This window comes from Argentina silus (genome assembly GCF_951799395.1).
Source record: "Argentina silus genome assembly, chromosome: 4".
In the NCBI taxonomy this organism is placed as follows: domain Eukaryota; kingdom Metazoa; phylum Chordata; class Actinopteri; order Argentiniformes; family Argentinidae; genus Argentina; species Argentina silus.
Genome location: NC_139658.1, coordinates 1,834,116 through 1,849,389, shown reverse-complemented (window position 1 = coordinate 1,849,389; position 15,274 = coordinate 1,834,116). Strand labels below are relative to the sequence as shown.

The window sequence follows — 15,274 nt, the reverse complement described above, 5'->3', positions numbered from 1 at the left end:
ATCAGTCAAGGTTCATACACTTAACTGGTTAAAATGACAAATGGTTGAGAAAAAAATAGCAATAAGATCTTCGAGGACTATGGTTGTTTAGTTTCCAACCGCGGGTGTGCTTTTTCTCTTTCACTCTTACATTGATCGACCTCAAATGTCAGTGGTGAGGGCAGGCTATTTTTAGCAAAAATAAAGTGCAACATTCAGCTATGATGTGTCTTAGATACAGTGCCTTCGGAAAGTATTCAGACCCCTTCACTTTTTCCACATTTAGTTATAGACTCAATTTAAAATGGATTAAATTAAAAGAATTTGCCATCAATCCACACACAATACCCCAGAATGACAAAGCAAAAATAGATTTTTAGAAATTTCAGTAAATTTATTAAAATTGAAATACAGAGCTATATTTCAATTTTAATAAATTTACGGAGAAATCCAAAAAAAAAATCCCTTCATCATTCTGGGGTATTGTGTGTGGATTGATGGCAAATTATTTTAATTTAATCAATTTTAATTGACTTTATAACACAACAAAATGTGGAAAAAGTGAAGGGGTCTGAATACTTTCCGAAGGCACTGTATGTTGCTCTGAGGTTGACTATTATTTCCGTTCAAAAGAACCACAGGATCAGAGTGACTGCATGACTTCAACAGCTGGGCTCAGGACACAAACACGATAGATTCACACACCCTCACTCCATATCATTCTCCACATCATTGAGTCAAATACATGCTTCCTACACTGATTTCCCATACATGTTAACATTGAGTTTCCAGCAATGGAGACATACTGTGTACACCCATTACAGTCTAGAATATTAATCTATTCATAGTATTCTGGCAAAGATGGTAATCTAATTTCTGTTTGGTACAGGATGCAGACTTTTGTCCTTACTACTTCCTAAGAGCATGCAGCTTAAAAGCATTTCTTAAAAGTATGTAGTATATCTAGCACACTTAGTTCTCCCTGTTGCTCCTGTTACTGTATCCTCTATGTTTATGGGTGTATTCATGACTCAAATCTCTGTTGCTGACAAATTACCGTAAGCTTGGCATGGAAGTCAACCAACCCTTCTCTTATCTTATGCTCTAGTCTAGATTTTGTGCTGACTGATACTTCTCTGTTTGTAGTTCAGAAGCTGAGAGGCAAATTGATGTGGTGAAGAGGTATGGGATTGACATGTCACAGGGGACTGTAATACTTGCATTTGCTAAGAAAATGTGTCAGATGTGTTTCTAATCATTCCAGTGGTGCAATTTACAGATTAGAGCAAACCATAGGGTGGAACTTAATTTAATTAGACCTGAGATGCTCAAGTACAGATACATCTATTCGGAGGGTGCTAGACCTAATTATTTCTATAAAGATTACAGTATTTCAAACAGAATATTAATCTAGATGTTATATACATGCATGTATCTTCCCAATGCCTACACGCGCTGGATACTGTCTACCATGGATCACTGAGGTTTATTACTAATTTTAAAGCCCTTACTCACCATTGCTCTTTGTATGCTCGGATTGGATGGTCTGCCTTGTCCACCCGTTGACTTAACCATTGGCATATTTTTATTTATAAGGCTATTCTTGATCTGCTTCCATCTTACCTACGGATCTACATCCTTCAGAAAAGTATGGGAAGATATTGTTTTCGCTCCCAGCACATATTCCTACTATCTGTCCCGAAGGTCCGTACTGATCTGGGAAAAAGGATACATTTAAAGTAATTTTAAATGACTTGAAGGCAGGCACATCTGGCTATAGATGTTTTGGCTGATTCATATTGCCCCTGTTTGATCCCTGATGTTGATGACTTGTGACGAATATTGATGAATATTTTTGATATTTTTGACTGTAATTTATTCTTTATTTTCATTTTTTTTTTATGTCTGCAACCCTTAATTGTGCTGCTGCCTGTCTTGGCCAGGACGCTCTTGTAAAAGAGATTTTTAATCTCAATGACTTTTCCCGGTTAAATAAAGGTTATAATCTCATCATTTGCGTACATACAGTACTGTACACTAAAGGAAAGTGCCATGTTATTGAAATAAGAAATGATGTCACATTCCCTACACACGTAAGGGACCTTCACACGCTTAGACTTTGGCGTCACAGGAAGCCACAAGAGTGCGACACATAAAAACCTGCCTTCATAAAGTGAGTCTCTAAAGGTACAGAACAGAGGAAGGAGATTCTCATTCTCACTGATCAGACCATGTTTAGGGGAACCTGAGCCCACACACACACATGTGCATACATGCATATACAGTAGTATACAGGCAGACACACACCACTCATCATTTTAGTATTAACACCGGACTTGTGTGGAACAGCTACTGAGAGGACAATTTAACTTGCTGCCTGTGGAGCCTATCATATTTGGACAGTCCAACAGTTAGAGTTCAATGAAGTGAGTAAGTATGCAATTTATTTTATTTTAAATTACACATAAAACACTGACACATGGAATGGATGGAATGGAAACTTGTCAAACTGCACAGGAAATGTTTGGCTCTTGTTGTGGTAAATCCTCTTCCTGTGTTTCACCTTGTCTATCTGGTTTGAGTTGCCAATGTTACAAGACAATGTGCATAATACCAATAAGGGCCAGTAATGTGTTAAATGGTTGCATAGTGAAATGGTCAGGAGATGTCACATTATAATTTATTGAATGTATATTATTTTCTCTCTCAGCCCATAGAGCCACCTAGACAGAGAAGCAGCAGGTCATGGGGAATTGCCCCAAAAAAGGCCAATCCAATACTGCAATCCTAGAGACTCCACCTGAGCCTACTATGTTGGGTAGGTTCCAACCCAAGGAACCTAACCTCAGCCCCAGCTTTATTCCTGTATATCATTAATTATTGTTTGTATTCAACCAACTAACTAGCTATAAACAATGTGGTCAAACAATGGTTTTAATTTTCTGACCGTCATTGACACTCATGTGCATTGTGTGAATTGAAGTGAGTTTCATATTTCATGGCTCCTGTCTTTCTTTCAGACTATCACAGTCATATGGTGGTGTCCATCTATGACTACCCCTCACATAGTCTCTCAGGATCCAGCATCCACTTTGGGGAGAGGCTCACTGTCATATCAGAGTAAGTGACAGGCATGCATGGAGCAGTGAGAGTACATTATATATAGCATGTGGTGGTAGCTTGACAATACTGACTGTTCTCTCTTTTTGCAGTGATGGGGATTATCTGATGGTGAAATCTACAACAACTGGCCAGGAATTCTACATCCCCAGCAACTACACTGCCAAAGTAATTAACAGGTCAGACACCAAATACAGGGTCAACTTGTTCAACAGCCTCTTGGGCTGTAAAACCTACAGTATGCATGAAAACTTTCATAACTCTTATCAATGTAATGGGGTCAGTTGGATCCTTCTGAAGGATCCATTCCAATAGGGGATTGAAATGAGAGGTGGGGATTCCACTGTGTAGGTGAACTGTGACTGTCTGTCTGTACTGTAGGCAGAGATCTGGAACAACGGTTTTGTTCTCTCGGCCTGAATGACATCATCATCAATGTCCTAAATATGTCAGTCCTCCCCCAGTGGGGATGATAGCAGCTGTAGTTCCAGTAGATTTTCCTAACGGGCGGAGTGTGTTATCTTCTGCTGCTTCTTTTCTATTCTGTAGAAGTTTCAATGTATAACGGTTGTGTTCTCTCTCTCATGACAGTGATCTAATGTCTCTGTTCGGTTTTCTGTCTCTGACAAGGTGGCAGTTCATAGGCATCAGCAGGCTGAAAGCAGAGGAGCTGCTGTTCCTGCCACACAACCAGACAGGAGCCTTTATGGTCAGGGAGAGTCAGACTAATACAGGTTAGTCCATCATCAGGGCTTAGAGCTCCTTTTATCTGATTAATTGAAGTGTATTTGAGTTGAACCACAAGTATTCAACCACAAGTATTCAACTAGAGTGCTTTCATACTGTTTGTGTGATAAGAGCCTCCTGTTTTGTTTTTGGTCACAGAATCTTACTCACTTTCGGTCCTTGATCAGGGACCCAACTCTTCATACCAGGGCTCAGTGAAGCACTACCGTATCTGTCGCCTCCAAAACAGCTGGTTCTACATTTCCCCCAGCCTCACCTTCCCTTCTTTGCACCAGCTGATTGAACACTACTCTGGTGGGTACAGGTCTACCAACAGCCTGAAATGCAGGTCTATTGTTGCATGAAATATGTAGTTCAGTTCATAGTCAGGTATGCAGGGAGGGTGTACTGTTACCTAGACATCATAAAGAGGTGCATGGAGACATGGAGAGAGAATGTCCTAAAAATGATGTGTCTATCCACAGAGTCGGCAGATGGACTGTGCTCTGTGCTAAGGGAACCATGCCACATCCAGGGTTCAAACAATGTTCCAGAGGTGACAAGACCCCAACCCATAGCTATCAGGAGGCCCACCATTAACTGGAGGGATGTTAGTAGGTAGGGCACATTCCTTAATTTATATTGTGATCACATTGTACGAAGCATCCTACAGTGGACTAATCGTTGTGTGCCTCTCTCCCCCCAGCTCAATGATCTTCAATAAGGGCAGAGCTGACTCAGGGAACTCTCCGGTGAGTGAGGGGCTGAGAGAAGCCATCAGCTCATACCTCTACATGACAGAGACCAGTTGTGAGGACTGTGGCAGACTCTGTGACACCTGAGGAGACAGAGGACACATGGTTTTGTCTGTTCTGCTGTGGTCCAGGCCCAGAAAGAGCAAGACATGGCCAGAGAGAGATGGTGACCTCCACTTTAGGCTTTGCTGAAAAGCATAGAGGAGGTTAAGGAAAACACAATTTCCAACCTTCAAAACTATGTGTACAGTTCATTTGTACCACCTGTGGTTGGCAAGGTGTGTAGGTTTGGCATTTAGGTTGTCAGAGGGAGCTCTGTTCAGAGATAGGCCTACTGCTTTTCCTAAGTCTTTGTGCTAATGCTTTATTCATTTTTTTCTTGAGAGCATGGTGTCTCTTTATCCAAGAATGTTGAGAAATGCTATACATTCAAATGCTTCCATCACTGAAAGAAATATTGGACTCAAAGAATGATTGTAAAAAATAAAATAAAAAGTTTGTAAAAAGTGTTTGTAAATGCAATCTGTTGCTTTTAATGAATAAGACGTGGGATATTTGATGTTAAAGGTCATCAACAAGACAAGTTCAATGCAAACCTAGGGGCACAGGATGAGGAATGCATGATGGGGGGAAAAAACAAGTTCTAATGGATGTCAGTTAAAGTTTACTGAATGTGTATTTGTTTGTTTCAACCACACACTACGCAACATCTGATTGTGAGCCTTATTAAATCGTACCAATAGATGGCGCTAGATATCTGGAAATATTTCATCAAAGACCACAAACTTCCTGCTTGGAACAGTTCAGGAAGGGAAGAAGAAATAATGGCGACGCTTCTGGGGTCCGAGTCCCCTTGGACTGGAGGAAAACGAAGGAACCGTAATGGCAATATCATTACTAAGATCAGACAGAGTCAAATCGCAGGGCAGGGTTTTAGCCGAGGGACACAGGTAAGACACATAGAGTGCGATGTCTTTATGATTCAAGTATCAGAAATGAGGCGGTCGATCAAGCCTGGGACTTGCGTTGAAACCCTGCCTGAAATGAAGACGTCGCCCAAGCGACTGACCAGGCCTCGGCTTGCTAGCTGGTCAACTTGAGTAAAAGCTACCATAGCAAAGCTTTATCTGAGTATAGCGTGGACTTAAGTATTTGCTTGCTACTGGTCACGTAGGTTCCAGGTGACAAGCTGTCAAGATAGCTAGCCGGAACGTTGGCTAACACTGGCTAGTTCTTTGTTGATAATATTAGCAATCACTACCCGATTTCGCATAGCTAGCTGGGTTAGCTACTACGTTAGCTAGCTAGCTATTATTATAACGTTACTATATTCACTAGTTAACCTTACTTAGCCTACCCGGAGTAACGATGTGCTTCCCCCAGAAAAACTGATACAGTTAGCCAACTTTGTTTCACCTGCACACTATAGTGTTTTGCATTTTAGATTGCTATGAAATGAAAGTCGCTAGCTAGCCAGCTATTGGTAGCGCTCAGCCATGTTGCTAGCTAGCTTCTGGGTCCGCTAGCTACTGTGTCTGATTCAGCATTGTTAGTCAGGGCATTGAGTCTAAACATAAATGATGATATTGTTAATTAACGCCCCCGTCAACTGCATACAATGTCTGAGGTCCTTGCAGTGCATTTCCGACACATTTTTGAAGGCGAAAGCCGACTATATGAGTTGTTCAATAAGAACAGCTCAGTGATTACGTAACGATATCAGCCACACTGCTAGCTACCTCTTTGCCATTAATGAGTAGCCTACCCCCAGTTTGTGTCCACATTAGTGTATTTTTCATGCATGTATACAAGCTGTGATTATATATCCAAGCTGTGTTTTCTAAACTAAGGTTGCAATCTTACTGTTGTTTGCACCTGTCATCTTGCCCGTTTTTGATATGCGTAGACTAGCAAAACTTTTGATTTATAATACTGTATTGTAGACCTAAGGTATAGGCCTAGTGACTATATGCCCACCAGATTTTAAAAAGATGATGGTTGGAATAGGCCTACACCTTGCTAAAGTTGTATGTTATCATGAACATCACAGATCACACTTTGTTTCTCCAGCAATCATTAATTGATTGCAGTTAGCAGTATGCGTTATCCTGTTTACAAGGTGATTGTCCAACCAAATAGGGGTTGATTTATACTGTATCCCCATCTGTTTGTTAGCCTTTATAAATTACATTTTCCCCCTCAGACTCACCTTGGCTAAACCTCTTGAATTAATTTAAATGAAAAAAAAAGAAATTGGCCTAAGCATTGTGTAACCCCCTGAATAGAATATTTTATATTACATAATATTACAAGAAGAGCACTTTAACATGGCTCTAGGCTGCACTTTTTGCAGAGCAATCTTAATGGCTTCTGTGCTGTGCTTGTTGATCTGAGGATGTCTGTCCCAAAATGACTCCTTCAGTCTCTGTCCGTCTCATTTCAATCTCTTGAAGTGTAGCTGCCCTGCTCAACTCCATTGCCAACTTCCATCAAACAAAAGGCAAGCCGTTGATGTGCAGGTTTTTGGTTCTCAAGGTTACAATAATGTGATATTTAAGAGTTCAGTGTTACTTGTGCAGTCACTTGTAATTGAGTTCACTCAGTCATGATGTGGCATGGTGTATATCTGCAAAGTTGAAATTTGGAGAGGATGTGGATGGAGAGGTTGTGTGATGAGGGAGGGTAGAACAACGATCTCAACTGGCAGTGTGCTGATACTGGTCTTGCTTAGCCTAACATCTATAAAAAAGGCTAATGATGGTTTGCATACCCATACTTTATGTTCTTTGCCTAGCTTATATCTTTTTTATATGCTCACCTTCATATCGAGTTGTTCATTGTGTTCCAGCTGCCAGAGACCCTGCTCCAGGAGAGAGACAAGCGCGCCAAATGGCACGGCATCCCTGTGCTGTTGCAGAAGCTCTACGAGAGCAGCCATCCCAACAGTGACCTTTCCCACACTCACAGCGTACTAAAGGTACCCACCACACGCACCAACACATCACCAATACCCAGGTCCCGCCATAATGTTGCTGAGTTGACTCACTGCATGTAATGTATGCTCTACTTTTGGCCTAAAAAAAATACCATGGCTATCTGTCTTTGTTTTGGCAGGAATTATCATCCCTTCTCTCCATGGAGGCCATGTCTTTTGTCACAGAGGACAGGAAGACAGCTCAGGAATCCACCTTTCCCAACACATACACCTTTGACCTCTTTGGTGGAGTAGATGTAAGTTCACATACGTGTGCTATGTATGCTGTATTATTAGTAGGTGGTGATTAATTATTTCCCTGTCTGTCTGTACTGGCCTGAACCAGTTTGAATATCTTTGACTCAGCTATGTTGACTCTTTTCAATTCCAATTTTCTTATGTGAGCTACTGAGATATCATCAGGTGAAATTATGTTATTTTTCCTCTCCTCTAAGCTGCTTGTGGAGATCTTGATGAGGCCCACTCTCACTATGCAGAAGAAGAAACCTAAAAGTAAGCAGAAAAAATACGCTTTGATGTCGCTTCTCACACTCGGTATGCTGAATAGTGGAACTTGTGTCATGATGAAATGTTTATCTTTGTATGTTTGTGTCTTGACCTTGCAGTGAATGATGATTTGGTCAAGGACTGCCTTAGTGTTCTTTACAACTGTTGCATATGTGTAAGTAACCCTTTTACACTTTGTCATACTATTGATATTGCAATTGCATCCACAATTTCTAAATTAGTCCTCATAACAATAATTGCATTTATCAGGGTGAAAATGATTGTCTGTATTGCTGACCATTGCCTCACATAAAAAGGAACTTAAAACCTCAGCCTTTTCCTCGACAAGGCTTATTTAATATGTAAATCTCTCTCATATTCTCAGACGGAAGGGGTCACCAAGAGCCTTGCAGCGAGGGATGACTTTGTGCTGTTTCTCTTCACCTTGATGACTAACAAGAAGACGTTTCTCCAGACTGCCACTTTAATTGAGGATATTCTTGGGGTCAAGAAGGTCAGAGCAGCTCTTGGATGAAATCATTGGCTAATTTAGCACAGCCAGACAGATTGCAACATGACATTAGTTATAGGAATCATAGTGTGGAGAGCTTCTATTTATGACTGTCAAGCCAATGCTGATATTTGTATTTGTTTTGTGTCTCAGGAGATGATCCAGTTGGAGGGGATCCCCAACCTGTCCGGTCTGGTCCAGAGCTTCGACCAGCAGCAGCTGGCTAACTTCTGCCGCATCCTCTCCGTCACCATCTCAGAGCCTGATGTGGGCAATGACGATAAACACACCCTGCTGGCCAAGAACGCCCAGCAGAAACGCAATGCCAGCCCCTCCCGGGCTGAGGTCAACCAAGGTAGAGCTGGGATACATGGAGAATGGTTTAATAAAAGACTTGGGAAACTAATAACTGTAGCTGGTGTGGTTAATCATGGAAATGACTCTTTGATCGTCATCTCAATAAACCCCTGCTTTGCGGTGTTGTTGTAAGTGGTTATCTCTAGGACTGTTGTCTGTGTTCTGTCGATCAATGAATAACCCCGTCTGTCCTCCCTGTCCCCAGTGACACTCCTGAACATCCCAGGCTTCATCGAGCGTCTATGTAAGCTGGCGACCAGGAAAGTGTCAGAGGCCACAGGGGCATCCAACTTCCTGCAGGAGCTAGAGGACTGGTACACGTGGCTGGACAACGCTCTGGTGCTTGATGCTCTCATGCAGATGGCCACGGAGGAAGCAGAGCACAGCAGCACAGGTCAGACACTCCCTCCCTCACACTCTGGCTCTGCACCTTCAACATCAACTCCCTCAACAAGCATATAGTTAGGTCCATATATATTTGGACTCTGACACAATTTGTTATTTTAGCTGTTTACCAAAACATATTCAAGTTACAGTTATATAATGAAGTTATATAGCTTTATAGCTTTTATACAGCTTTAATTTGAAGGTATTCACATCCAAATTGGAGGAAGGGTTTAGGAATTACAGCTCTTTAATATGTAGCCCCCTCTTTTTCAAGGGACCAAAAGCAATTGACTCAAAAGCAGTTTCATGGACAGGTGTGGGCTATTCCTTTGCTTATCAAATAAGCAGGTAAAAGGTCTGAGTTAATTCCAAGTGTGGCATTTGCATTTCGAAGCTGTTGCTGTGAACGCACAACATGTGGTCAAAGGAGCTCTCAATGCAAGTGAAACAGGCCATCCTTACGCTGCAAAAACAGAAAAATCCATCAGAGAGATAGCGGCAACATTAGGAGTTGGTTGCAATTCCTAAACGTTTCGTACAATATTTTTGTTCAATCCCATGTATAAAAGCTGAAAATCTGCACTTCAATTGTTTCAATTCAAATCCATTGTGGTGACCTACAGAGCCAAAATTATGAAAATTGCGTCACTGTCCAAATATTTCCGGACCTAACTGTATATCTATCATGAATGCTACTTCTAGATGTATCCTCCTGCTTGTTTTTCATCCGTTCCTGCTCCATTTGATCTCCCGCCCCATCAGAGTCGTCAGACGAGAGCTCTCTGGCCACCAGCCCCCTCAGACACCGTCTGCCCCAGTCCATGAAGATCGTCCATGAGATCATGTACAAGGTGGAGGTGCTCTATGTGCTGTGTGTGCTGCTAATGGGTCGCCAGAGGAACCAGGTGAGGGACCAAAGGCCAGAGTATAGGCTAACACAGGAGTGGGGACTGCAGTGCAAGGCTGGAGCTAGGTCTTTGACCACCTCATGCCTCTCTTTCATAGGTACACAAGATGTTGGCAGAGTTCCGTCTGATCCCTGGCCTCAACAATCTCTTTGACAAGCTGATCTGGAGGAAGTACACCTCCTCCAATCACGTGGTCCATGGGCAGAATGAGAACTGTGACTGCAGTCCGGTAAGCACCCCACTGGAAATCTTCATTGGCCTGATTATAAAAATAGAGTATTATGTTTGTTTGTTTCTTTTTTGGCAAACATGCAAGTCATTCAAAAACTATTGGTCTTACTTTGTTGTTCCTTCAGGAAATATCCTTCAAAATTCAGTTTCTGAGGCTACTCCAGAGCTTCAGTGACCACCATGAGTAAGTAACCTTCCAACAGCTCCTGTACAAGTTTTATCTTCTCCTCACCAGTGTTGCTGTGGAATAAGACTGTCCTTTATTTCAGGAACAAGTACCTGCTTCTGAACAGTCAGGAACTGAACGAGCTGAGTGCCATCTCTCTGAAAGCCAACATCCCTGAGGTGGAGGCTCTGGTCAACACAGACAGGAGTCTAGTGTGTGATGGGAAGAAGGGTCTCCTCACACGTCTCCTCACCGTCATGAAGAGAGAGCCTCCAGACTCCTCTTTCAGGTAAGAAGAGAACCCCTCAGGTCAATTGTCAGGTTGTGTGTGTAAGTTACTGGATGTGCAAAAGCAGAAAACTAAAGCAGACAAAACACAACCATATCTGACTCCTCTCCCTTCCCTACAGAAAACTTTGGAATGTTCCCTGGGAATAACCTTGAAATGTTCCATATAGAAAATTTGGGGTCATGACTTTTCTCATTGGCAGAGTACCCAACTCAGCTTTTCTATACCTGATACATATTTGTCTTCTCTGCAGGTTCTGGCAGGCGAGAGCCGTGGAAAGTTTCCTCAGAGGAGCCACCTCCTATGCAGACCAGATGTTCCTGCTGAAGAGGGGACTGCTCGAGGTGAGGATGCTGTTAGGGCCTACTGATAACCTTAACTAATAATTATTAGTAAACGTGTATGAAATGCCACGTTCCCAATGTTATAGTCTGAAAAGACGATGCAGACCCACTTTTAGTTCTGTCACCACCCGGGTGTGATTGCTGCATCAGGGCTGCTGTAGTGTCATGTTCTGCCTCCCCTTGTTATTATTATTAATATTATTATTGTCTGTGTCTCCCTCTACAGCACATCCTGTTCTGCATCATTGACAGTGGCTGTAAGTCCAGAGATGTCCTGCAGAGCTACTTTGACCTGCTGGGAGAGCTCATGAAGTTCAACATCGACGCCTTCAAGAGGTTCAACAAATACGTCAATACTGATGAGAAGGTAGAAACCCTCAACTATCTCTTACACTCACTTGTTCTTCAATAAACTATCAGTCACTTCATCACACAAGTCTTGGTGTCCTCGATCACAAATGAAATTATGCCACTCTGAAAAAGCAGAGCATTGTCCAACAGTGTGGATTTTTTACAATTAAATGGTTGATTGTCCTGAGACATTTGTGTTATGTAATGCTATGTCTTGTGTGTCCCTCTGCTACAGTTCCAGACTTTCCTGACCCAGATCAACAGCTCCTTGGTGGACTCCAACATGCTGGTGCGCTGTATCGTCCTGTCTCTGGACCGCTTTGAGAGCCAGACGGAGGATGTCAAAGGTAAACCCATGTCTGTGTGTACTATAGTAGGGTTTACATCAGAGCCTGTCCCATTGAAGGAAAAGTGAGGTGAATCAGAGGTATATGTTCTTATCGTCTCCAAATGCAGAGAGTCTGTTAATGCTGACTTCTATTGTGCTCCTCCAGTGGTGGAGGTGCTGTCAGAGTGCTGTCTGCTGTCCTACATGGCTCGGGTGGAGAACAGACTGTCCTTCCTCTTCAGGCTGGTCAACATCATCAACGTCCAGACTCTCACACAGGTCTTGCCTTGCACATTTTCTCTTTCATATTGTACACTCGCACACAAGCACAGTTCTAAGCCTCTCAGTAACAGGCCTTAGTATTCTTTTCAATGTTCCATTCCTTACAATGCTGTTCATTGGTGACCTGGGGTGGTCCAGTGGTCTAGCACCATGGCCTACAGTGCACACATATGCCCATGTCTAAAAAAAACCCAATGCTGTTCATTGAAAGGAGTTGACAAAAGTACCATCTTTCAAAGATAGATGAATGAGTCAATGTTATTGATTTGACACTGTGTACCATTACTTTAGATTCCATTGAATGCATCACCAGTTGTGCTGTTAGCTTCTCTGGCTTTTAGCCTCTATTGTCTACTCTCATCTGGTACTACTACTGACCCGTCCCCCCCCCTGCCCTCCCCTGGCCCAGGAGAATGTGAGCTGTCTAAACACCAGCCTGGTCGTCCTGATGCTGGCCAGGAGGAGGGGCAAGCTGCCCTTCTACCTCAACGCCCTGAGAGAAAAGGAGTATGCTGAGAAATACCCTGGCTGCCTGCTCAACAACTTCCACAACCTGCTGCGCTTCTGGCAGCGACACTACCTCAACAAGGACAAGGACAGCACCTGTCTGGAGAATGTGAGTGTCCTCACCTCTCAATGATTATTAAACCACAAACATCATTGACATTGAAGCTGATATTTGCTATATATATATATATATATATATATATATTTTTTTTTTATTATGGATTTTCTTTTTTTTTTTCAGTAGTCTTAACCCCACATGTCTCTCTTCCTCTCCTTCAGAGTTCCTGCGTTCCCTTCAGCTACTGGAAGGAGACAGTGTCAGTGCTGCTGGACTCAGACAGGACTTCTCAGTGTGCCATAGCCAGCTACATCGACGAGCCCTTCATGGACCTGGACAGGGACCTGCTGGAGGATTAACCCACACAGGAGCAGAGGGGCTGGGGACAGGGGTGGGTGGGGGGGGGGGGGGGGGGGGGGGTCGCTGGGGTATGGACACCTGATGTAGGTGATGACCCCAGAGAGCGGCTCTAGGGGTCAGCCAGCGACCTGGAAGTGCTATTGTGGCTGGTTGCAGAGACTCCTTGGTATGCTGTCTGTAACTTCAGGAGGCAGTTGGTTATTGAGGACAGGAGGGATGTACCTGGCTGTCTTCACTCGTGCCTCCTTTTCTCTTTGTCTCAAAGGGAGGAGGGGAGACACGGCAACCGTCCCAGACCCCCCCCCCCACAGTAGAAAATGGAGACATTTAAGGGACCTTGAAATACTCATATGTTGGTGGTTTGCTGTAGGTGAAATCAAATAGAGCCTTTTTATATAATACATATACAAAAATATATGGAAAAAAAATATATGTACGATGCAACAAATGATATATAATACAAAAAAAATATTATTTGTTTTCACATGGACTTGAGTCGTGAAAATGGAGGCCTAGAGTGTGTTTCTGAAGACTGGTGTCGACTATCACTCTAAAGCTCATGCCACTGGTGTGCCACAGGAAGGAGAGGATATAGCCCCTCCACCTGTCCCACTACCTTACTGGCTCTGCTTTAGATATGGGGACATCAACACCATGTATGCCACTGTCTGTGAGATTTAGGGGGGGCTGCCCATGACTGGTTGCAGAGATGACATTGGGCTGGTTCAGGGGTCTTTTTTGAATGAACAGCATTTTCAGTGATCTGTATGTAGGTCTACTCTCTTAGGTGAATCTAGTTGACTGGTGCTTTTTGGCTTAACTCAGCCCGTCCAGGTAGCTTGTGGATCTGCTGAGATGTTTCACTCCTCATATGGGGCTCAGTCTCACACAATGCCATCAACCCCTTTCACGGCATCACAGAGAATGTTTCATCCAGTGATGAGGAAACATTTTCCTTTCTTTTTCAGATATGATTTTTGGTTTTCATCTTGTTGAAATAGTAGCTTTTAGTTCTTGAGAAACTGTAGAATAAAACAAACATTGCACAGTGGAAATTGTTTTAATTGTTTATTGTATTTTAACATGTTTTTGTTGGAAAAAAAACACCATTGTTTTCATTTTGTATCAGACTATGTATCCATGGAGTGAAAGGTGGTTTGGTAAGAGAATAAACTATGCAGGCTCTAGTGTAAAACCCCACTTCTTTGTCCCCGTTATCACAATGTTTCCATAACTCCTTAGCATGACTAGCCTTCAACCAAACAGCAAAGCTATGCTGCATCACTTGATTGTTTTCCAGTAAACCATCTAACATCCGAGATCTCACCACAAGCCTAGATGTTGACAATCTTCTGTCTTTGTGTGATGGTTCAGTGCATGGCACCACCTGATGGGCTAGGTTGGGGAGGGGAAATGGTCATGTAACTATGGCTGTTATGGCCAGAATGTTCCAGTGTTGCCGTGGAAATGGATGCTGCGCTTAGCGAGCACTTTGCATCACTCGAAAAAACAAATAGGATCCCAGAAAATGATATTGATTGAGCTACCTCATTTTTCAACCCAGCTCTATAGATTAAACCACTACTCTTCACTAGTAGGGTGCATGTTGAAATGGTGTGACTTTTTTTGTTTTCAGATGTTTTGCTTTAACTTTTTTCCATGTTCACATGAATGAATGTATGAAAGCATTCTGTTCATCTAGTTGGCCCCAATGAAAACTGTTTTGGTAGTGCTGTGTTCACATGCTTTCTCTATGTTCACAGCATTTGGTGTTTTTAATGACCCACACTCCTACAGCCAAGAAGTGACACACAGGTTTTATGTACCCTGATCTTGTCAATAGTGGTCCTCTGGGGTAATTTTCACTCAGTGCTTTTCTCCCTTAAGTTTCCACAAAAGTGACTCAGATTCACTACTCTATGTGGAAAACCACTATCAAGTGATAGGCCAGTTCCTCCGTAGAGCCTACAATGTTCATAGGATTGGTACTGGTTCAGCACCCTTGCTCTCCTATAGTTCCACTGTCCTTTCATGTTTTCAGTCTGCTGTGATCTGAATGGACCCGTTGCCATGAGAACACCATGAATGTTGTACTCTCCCTAGAGACACGACGGCCTGTTGAAGCCCATATTGT

General features: G+C 42.7%; 2 protein-coding genes across 4 annotated transcripts; both read left to right on the top strand.

The window, feature by feature from the left end:
- The first annotated feature begins 2,220 nt into the window (after positions 1-2,220).
- Positions 2,221-5,089, top strand: sla2a (Src like adaptor 2a). 3 transcript variants are annotated; one of them, XM_083668883.1, is made up of 8 exons: positions 2,221-2,405; positions 2,690-2,797; positions 3,000-3,099; positions 3,192-3,278; positions 3,730-3,833; positions 3,985-4,140; positions 4,311-4,443; positions 4,532-5,089. In XM_083668883.1, exons 2-8 carry the CDS (start codon positions 2,725-2,727, stop codon positions 4,665-4,667), a joined length of 789 nt encoding a protein of 262 aa, XP_083525009.1. In that variant the 5' UTR covers positions 2,221-2,405; positions 2,690-2,724; the 3' UTR covers positions 4,668-5,089. The 3 variants fall into 3 exon arrangements, with proteins under 3 accessions (XP_083525009.1, XP_083525008.1, XP_083525010.1); XM_083668882.1 differs by having other exon boundaries at positions 2,221-2,409; XM_083668884.1 differs by lacking the exon at positions 2,690-2,797 and having other exon boundaries at positions 2,221-2,409.
- Positions 5,090-5,397: 308 nt separating this feature from the next.
- Positions 5,398-13,166, top strand: trpc4apa (transient receptor potential cation channel, subfamily C, member 4 associated protein a). The gene is made up of 18 exons (XM_083668096.1): positions 5,398-5,530; positions 7,429-7,557; positions 7,695-7,811; positions 8,010-8,067; positions 8,181-8,236; positions 8,447-8,575; positions 8,726-8,927; positions 9,135-9,323; positions 10,079-10,221; positions 10,322-10,453; positions 10,581-10,639; positions 10,725-10,910; positions 11,164-11,254; positions 11,481-11,621; positions 11,841-11,952; positions 12,100-12,212; positions 12,625-12,831; positions 13,002-13,166. The coding sequence occupies exons 1-18, from the start codon at positions 5,405-5,407 to the stop codon at positions 13,137-13,139; spliced, it is 2,328 nt and encodes a 775-aa protein (XP_083524222.1). The 5' UTR covers positions 5,398-5,404; the 3' UTR covers positions 13,140-13,166.
- Positions 13,167-15,274: the final 2,108 nt, after the last annotated feature.